Source organism: Parus major, chromosome 15 (assembly GCF_001522545.3).
Source record: "Parus major isolate Abel chromosome 15, Parus_major1.1, whole genome shotgun sequence".
NCBI lineage: Eukaryota > Metazoa > Chordata > Aves > Passeriformes > Paridae > Parus > Parus major.
Window position 1 is genome coordinate 4,578,560 of NC_031784.1, and position 7,810 is coordinate 4,586,369.

At 56.6% G+C, this 7,810-nt stretch overlaps 1 protein-coding gene across 1 annotated transcript in view; it reads left to right on the plus strand.

The window, feature by feature from the left end:
• Window positions 1-3,889, plus strand: part of MYO18B (myosin XVIIIB) — a 54,036-nt gene extending 50,147 nt beyond the window's left edge. The window contains exons 43-44 of the mRNA XM_033518235.1: window positions 1,165-2,438; window positions 3,221-3,889. Of these exons, the coding sequence (XP_033374126.1) occupies window positions 1,165-2,437 (1,273 nt within the window). The 3' untranslated portion in view covers window position 2,438; window positions 3,221-3,889. The remainder of the gene's footprint in view (window positions 1-1,164; window positions 2,439-3,220) is intronic.
• The last annotated feature ends 3,921 nt before the right edge of the window (window positions 3,890-7,810 follow it).

Here is a 7,810-nt window from a genome sequence, read left to right on the forward strand (position 1 = left end):
GAAAGGTGTTGGGTACCAGGACAGGGGGACACCTCTGTGCCATGGGCTGTGCCAGCAGGTGCCAGGAAGCTGGAGCTGCTCCATTGCCCCTTCCCTTCTGCACTCATGCATTTCCCAGCTCTGGAGTTTGTCTTCAGCCCATCTCAGCATGTAAATTATTTCACGGGTCAGCAGAGCCTGGTCCGAGCGTCCCACGAGGTGCCGGCATCATCCGCTCCCACCCCATTCCCATGGCAACAGCGGCATTCCCCGGGCAGGAAGCTTCATTGCGGCCATGAACAACCCGAGTGCTGCTCCCTCCCAGAGATGGGTTTGTTGTTTGGGTCCCGCTGCTTTGCTTTGCCCTGTTTCCTCTTTTTCCTTCCTTTCTTTCCCAAATTCACATCCCAGCAGATTTCCCAGTCAGGCCAGTCCTGGGTTCCCTCGACTGAGCAGTGATGGGGCACCTGGGAGTGGGGACAGCAAACAAATGTAGGTGCTTGGAGAGGGTAATGAAGTGTCCCACCAGGGCCTTAGTGACACCAGTGACCCCAAGCCCACTGGTGACCGCAGTCCCCCCATCTCTGTGCATCAGCTGCACGAGGACAGCCTGGCTGGGATCCTGGTGTGGATCCTCAGGGCTGAGCAGAGGTGGATCCCGAGTAGTTCCTGCACCAGCCCCTTGTCCGGGATGTGCTCCTGCCTGGCCATCCCCCCTCGCTGTGCTGTCCCAGGTATTGCAGGGCTCCTGCAGTTCAGAGCTCTTTGAGCAGCAGCCTGGGTGAAACATGCCCAGCTGTAACATTGAGATGTGTCAGGGGTGCGCTGCAAGCTGGTTTCATAAAATTTTACTGAATAATCTTTGGCTTTGACAGAAATAAAATAAATCCTACATATTGCTGTAATCTGTCAAGAAAAAGGATATTTGGAGGTAAGTGCTGGCTTGGCAGAGCTGAAGCTGGTCACACCACATGCTCTACACCAAGAATTGTCTGGGCTGGCTGACCTGGGCTTATTTAAGATAAAATCCTTGGGCATTGTCCAGCTGCTGGATGCAGCAGTGAGTTAATCCCGAAACTCCCATGGCAATGCCAGCTTTTCACTGCTCAGCCTCGTCCTTGCTGGATGACATCCCGGTCCCCGGGAATCCCGCAGTCTAAACTAACAGCAGTTTCTGTTGTTCAGGGTGAGCAGAGACACCAAGGACCCCGCTCTGACCCCGCTGTCCTCCAGGAGCGCTGCCCGGCCCGGCGAGGCTGCGGATGCGGGGAAGACGGAGAGCCCCCTGCTGAGGGCCAGAAGACGGGAATATGGAAAGCCTCTGGCAGAAGAAGAGGAGCTGGAGAGCCCGAAGAAGCCGGTGGATAGGATAGGAGAGACGTCCCCATCGGTGCTGCGGCGGGGCGGCTCCCCGGCTGCGGACGGGCGGTTCCCCAGCGCGGTGTCCCCGCCGGTGCCCGGCAGGAGGAGGCTCTCGGTGGCCTCGGGGCCGGTGCCCAGCTCTGCCGCCCTCTCCGAGTACGTGGAGGAGCTGCGGCGGCAGCGGGAGCCGGGGCTGCCGGGGCTGCCGGGGCTGGGGGACACCTCTCCCCTCCCCATTTACCGCACCACCGGAGCCGCGGCCCTGCGGCGCTCCAGGGCTGTCCCGGCGGCCGAGGAGCCCCCGGGGAGGCTGCAGGGGAATCAGGCAGGGGAAGGGGAGGGAGCGGGTGCCAGCCTCACACGCTCCTCCAGCCTGCGGAGCATGGCCTCGGAGCCGGCCGAGCCTCCGCGTTCCCCAGCGCTGAAAAAGGCGTCGAAATTCGGCTCCTACGACTCGCTCCTGCCGGCCTTGGACGGCTCCGGCCGCCGGCCCAGCTCCCCGGCTGCCGGCACGGACGTGCCGCGGCTGGGCTCCTGGAGGAGCTGCCTGGAGCCGGCGCTGGAGGATGCGGAGCCGGGGAAGGAGCCGCAGGGATTTCTGAGCTCCCTGTCCAGCGATGGGCTGGGCGAGGGGAAGGGGAGCGACCCCTTCAGCTGGCGAATACCCACCCTCAACTACGAGAGAAGAACCAAGGTTGACTTCGACGATTTCCTGCCGGCCATCCGCAAGTCGTGCTCCGCCAGCAGCCTGGCCAGACCCCGCCGGGACAGGAGGGACGGCCACCGGCCCCTCACCGTGCGCTTCGAGGATGAGGCCGTAGCGGGCGGTCTGGAGTCCTCTGAGACCAAGGCCAAGTGTGGCCCGGCCTCCCGGGAAGAGCCCGGGGACTTCTCTGACTCCTCCTCATCCTCCGGCTCCCGCCGGTCCTCCCGGAGCGCCGGCAGCGTCAAGCGCCGGCCGCAGCCCCCGAGAGGGGACGGGGAGGGCTCCAGCGGCAGAGCCGGGGCCCAGGGCAGCGCCATGAGCCGAGCCGAGGCCGAAGGGAAGGAGGACGATGTCAGCAGCATCATGAAGAAGTACCTGGGCAAGGACTAAGGTAACTGTGCCGAGGCACCGCTGGCGTGGGCTCAGAGCTGTGGGGGCACCTTTGGGATGCTGGCCCTGAGCTGTTGCTCCTCCTCCGTGTCTGGGCTGCTGCCAGGAGTGTGTGGGGACGGCAGGAGTCCCCATGCTCCTCCTGGCATGTCAGGGTGTCCCTCAGGGTGTGTGGCACTGGGACTGGTCCCCCCCCCTTGCTTTTGCACCTTCAGAGCTGCGATGGGAACACTGCTGGTGCCAGGGACAGCCCCAGAGCCATCCACAGCACCAGCTCAGAACTCACTGGGGTTTCCCAAAAACAGCATCCCTCAGCTCCCACCCCAGCACCTGGCAGATTCACCTCCCAAGGTCCTCGAGCGCTCCCTCCTCAGGGGCCCAGGTTTCTTTTGGTGATTGGAAACCTGCTCAGGCTGGATGCTGGGGGTTCTCTCTCTGGAGGATGGGGCTCCCACTGGCCCAGACATCCTTCCCCCAGTCATCAACAGCCTCCAACACCCGCTTGGATGCCATCTCTGGATTGCAACTGACACTTGAAGAATTAGGATTTATTGCTGCAGTCCCGGTTTGAAAGCAGAGTCCCTAATGAATGCGCCACAACTGTAATTAAGTGTTTAAAATAGATTAGAAAAACATTTTGTAAAACCATTGCCTTTAGAGTAACTTATTGGATGTCAAGCTGTGACCAAATTGACTAAGCCAACACACGAAGGGAGCGCATGTTAATAAAACATTTCTTTCCAGGAAGCAAATTTGCATAATGCAACGTCCCACTTTCCGCAGGATTTGTTTCCATCAAGAGCAGGACCTGTCCCTGACCCGCAGTGATGAGGAGCCACGTTGGGCACACAGCTTCCCTGCTCCTGGCAGAACCACCTCACGTGAGCAGAGACCTCAAATGGCTCCACAAAAGTCACAAACTTTTTTTGGCCTTGGACACACCGTGGTTTCCTTGTGCTCCTGCCCCGTTTCCCAGCGCAGCAGCTTTGCTCAGGGCCAGCCGCGGGGACAAGGACTTTCCTGTTCTCCTGCAGTTGTTTGACTTGGGAGTTGGTGCTTTAATTAAAACCCAGCGGCTGCCACAGATGCTGAGGATGTGCCATGGCCTGGGGAAGGCCACTCTGAGAGGAGCTGGAGGGACACCAAACCCCTCCTTTGTAACCCAGAGCTGCAGCCCAGGTGTCTCATCCTACACTGCACTGCTCAAAAATCCACTGGTCTTCGAGGATGCTCTTGGGTCTCAGTGTGACACCCAGCAACAGCAGAGCTCTGAAGCTTTTATAATTCCACAGGTATTTGAAGATGGATCCATCTGTGCTTCCATGGCTCCAGCCTGTGGGGGACATCTGGGCACATCCCAGTGGCATGCAAGGCACATGGTGTGAGGGGAATGGGGGACTCTATTTAATGCCTGCTTGGTTTTTACACAATAAAATATTTGCTTCTTTGACACACAGCTCCCTTCTTGTTATTCCTTTCCCCACGCTGGGAGCAGGTCCATGGAAGTGGCACAGTGCAGAGCTGAGCACGTCCTTCCACAAAAAACTCTTTTCTCAGCCTCAGCCTTCTTTCCTAGAAGAGACCCAAACTTATTCCTTGATCAGAGGTTTGGGGAAAAAGGATGTAGGTCCATGCACAAATCTCTCCTCTCCATCAGGGATTTCCAAGCCATTTGCTTGGCTGGGAAATTTGCACAATTTGCACAACCTCCCGGGACCCCCCAGGACAGCCACAGGGCAATGGCATCTTGAAAGGCCAATTGGGCTCTGTTCAGCATTTTGTTTTTCCCGTTGGATTCTTCACCTTCACTCCTAATTTAAAGCAAAGCCTTGCAGCAAGCAGCATTTTCCTTGTCAGCGATGGATGGGGAGCCTGGGGATGAGGGCTCACATCAGCACTTTGCTCGGCCGCCTGTCAGCAATTCCCGGCGATTCCTCGGGGCCAGCAGCCTGGCAGGAGGCAGCTCTGCTCAGGGTGACATTCCCTGCGCTCCCACGTGTCCCTTTTGCGACGTGTGCCTCATGCAAGAAGGCAGCAGATGAAGAAATTGCCTCTAATTAGTTTTAAATTGGTTTTTTTTTTTTTTTTTTTTTTTTAATGATTCTGCTGTTTCTAGGAGAAAAAAAAAAACCAAGTGGTTTTCTCTTTGCAGAGAGTATTGCTCCCCAGAGGGATTTCACAGAACCAGGGAATCACAGAAGGGTTTGAGTGGGAAGGGACTTTAAAAATCAGCCAGTTTCTCCCCCTGCCATGGTCAGGGATGTCTTCCACTAGCCCAGGTTGCTCCAAGGCCCATCCAGCCTGGTCTTGGACACTTCCAGGGATCCAGGGGCAGCCACAGCTCCTCTGGGCAGCCTGTGCCAGGGCCTCACACCCTCCCAGGGAATAATTCCCTCCCAGTATTCCATCTAACCCTGCCCTCTGGCAGTGGGAAGCCATTCCCTGTGTCCTGTCCCTCCAAGCCCTTGCTCCAGGTCCCTTTTGAGCTCTCCTGGAGCTCCTTTAGGCCCAACCTGGCTCCATGGCAGAGGAGCTCCAGCCCTTGGGACTCTGTTCTGCCCCAAGCCAGCTGGTGGCACCTGGAGGAGGGACACCCAGGACCAGGAATCCAGTGCTGCCCCACTTCTGAAGTCCAACCTACAACCGTGGCCACCCAAGGTGTGGCTTTGCAGCTCGTTTTCAATCTAATCTCCAAACGTGGCATAAATTGCTCATTATTTGTAGCTGTAGCAAAATGATTCTTTTGACACAAAGCCTTTGATTTGGAATTACTACAGGGCTGTGTTTGCTGGAAATTAAGCTGTTCCTATTTCAACTTGCAGGAGAAAAGCAGATTTGTGTGTAATGCGCTGACTTCTTTCTTTTCCTCTTGCTTTGCAGGACACAAAGGAAATTGCTCTGTCACTTGGAATGGCTGTGCACATCCTTTAATGACAAACCAGGACAAAACGATGCTTGGCCTGGAGCGTTTCAGGCTGAGTCCAGAGAATTGTTTGCCCTTGGAGCAGCCAGAGAGCAAAGCTCATGGATGGTGAGGCCGAGCCATCCATCAGCGCTGGCCGGCAGAAAATATGGCACAGGAGAGAAAGCTCTGGTTCCCTGCTCCCCCCGGGATGCTCAGGAGACACAAAACTGATGGCTGAGCCAGCCAGGAGCAGGACCACGGCCATTTATAGCCTGGAGTGGGAGGACAGGAGTTATTCCCTTTGCTCCTGTGTTTTAGCACGTTCACTGCTCTCAGCACAGGAGCTTTGCCCTGTGCCGCTGGCAGGGATGGAGCCCGTGGGGAGGGAGGTGTGGAGGCTCCATGTCACCCCTGGAGAAGGGACAGTGCTGCCAGTCAGCTGGGATCCCTCACCTGAGTGCACCTCAGAGCTGGGATCAGCAGGAATGAGAGGGCAATGCTCCTGGAGCCCAGCACTCCTGTGCCCACATCCCTCCCTCTGCAGGAGATGCAGACTCTGGCAAAGGGAAGTGGCTCCACATCACGAGCAAAAGTATCAAGAAACGAGACTGCCAAGTCTCTAATTAGCATAATTAAAGCGTGCTCTTTTCTTCCTCTGGATGTGCCTGTGGAAAGCCTTCCTCAGAGGAGTGATCTCTCTAAGAGCTCCTTCTTTGCATGATGCCCATCACTCAGGATTGAGTGTCCAGAGCCAGCCACTCCTGGAGCTGGGACCAGCTGCTTTCCTGCTGGCAGCACTTCCCGTGGCTCATCACATCCATCTCTCACTGAGAATCCAGAGCAGTGTGGCTGAGCTGGGCTGGTGCAATTCCCAATCCCTGCTGAGGTGGGAACCAGGGCTGGAGACCTCCCTGGTCTCCCCATCACTCCCCTGAACCACGGCTCCTTTTGCAGGAGCTGAGCATCAAGGGGATCACAGAATTCCTGAGTTGGAAGGGACCCACAGGGATCATCAATCCAACTCCTGGTCCTGCACCACACCACCCTGACGATCCCACCACGTGCCTGAGGTGCTCTGTGGCCTCCTCCAATGCTCTCAGAGCAATCAGGGAGCTCCATTTACTGCACAGCCAGGGTCTGTGAGCCTCCTTTCCAACAAATAAGCTGCTTTTCCCAGCACCTGTATCTATGAACACTTGGCTTTGACTCCCAGCTCTGCCCAGGGGGATGGGAAGCACCAAGAGCTGCACATCCTTACCTGGTAGAGAAGTCCTGGTGGATTGGTGGCTCTGGCAGGAGGATGGGGACTTGGGACCCCCACCTCCCCTGCACCTGACAGGATTCAATTTCACGGCATTTGGGTGCAGTGAGTTAATTCCTGACTCCACTAAATGTGTCCCTTCCAAAAGGGAGATAGAATTGGAATTATTCCTCCTTGGGGTGGCTCAGCAGGCATGGCAGCCTCTCCTGGCCCTGCTCACTGTTTGCTGCTGTGGCTGGGCTCCAGCAGTGGCCAAGCCCACCCTTGGTGATTTCCAGATGGGTTTGGAATGGGGAAATGGGTCTGTGAAGAGATGGAGCCAGGCCTTTGGCATGGTGTGGCATTGCAGGGACAGATGGAAAATGAAAATGGACTGGATTTGCCAAAGCAGTGCCACCTTGGCCATGCTCCTCATCCCTGTGTGGATGGAGAGCAGGAATTGTGTCCCTGTGTTGTGTTTAGGGTGACCATAAATCCCCTGTCCCCATGGAAATCAGGATCTTCCCCCGCCCTGTCCCCCCACCGCCCATCCCAGCGTGGGGGCTGTCAGGAGGAAGGCAGGATGTGCTCCCTGCCCAGCTCCTGCCTTTCCCCCTCGCTCAGGGCCATCTGTCAGGCTGGGGCTCCTTTTGATCAGGCTTTTATCCTTATTGAATTCCCGCTGGGATGGCTGCCTCGGTGGCAGACAGCCCACACCTCGTGCCACGCCGGTCACAAGCGCGTGCCGCGCTCCGGCGAGGCTCTGGCAACCCCGGCAGAGCCCGGAGCATCCCGGATCATCCGGGGAACATGGAGCACCCCACACACAGCAGCACCTCACACTCTGCAAGGGGGAAAAACCCCTCCAGTCGGGATGAGGAGTCAGAGGAAGGAGGCTGAGGCTCGGTTTAGGTGGAAACTCATCCTGCTGCTCCGGGGGCCTGGGGAAGCTGAGATCCAAATGGAAAAGGGGGATGTGGTGGGGCTGCTCAGGGACCCCCCCAGGCTGGATCTGCCCAGCAGCACCAGGGACAGGGCTGGCCCTGCTCTGAACTCCCCCATGTCCCTGGCTGGCTCCTGGTCTCTCTCAATTCCAAAGGTTCAGAATATATTATATATAATATATATATATATGTATATATGTATATATGTATATATGTATATATGTATATATGTATATGTATATGTATATGTATATGTATATGTATATGTATATGTATATGTATAT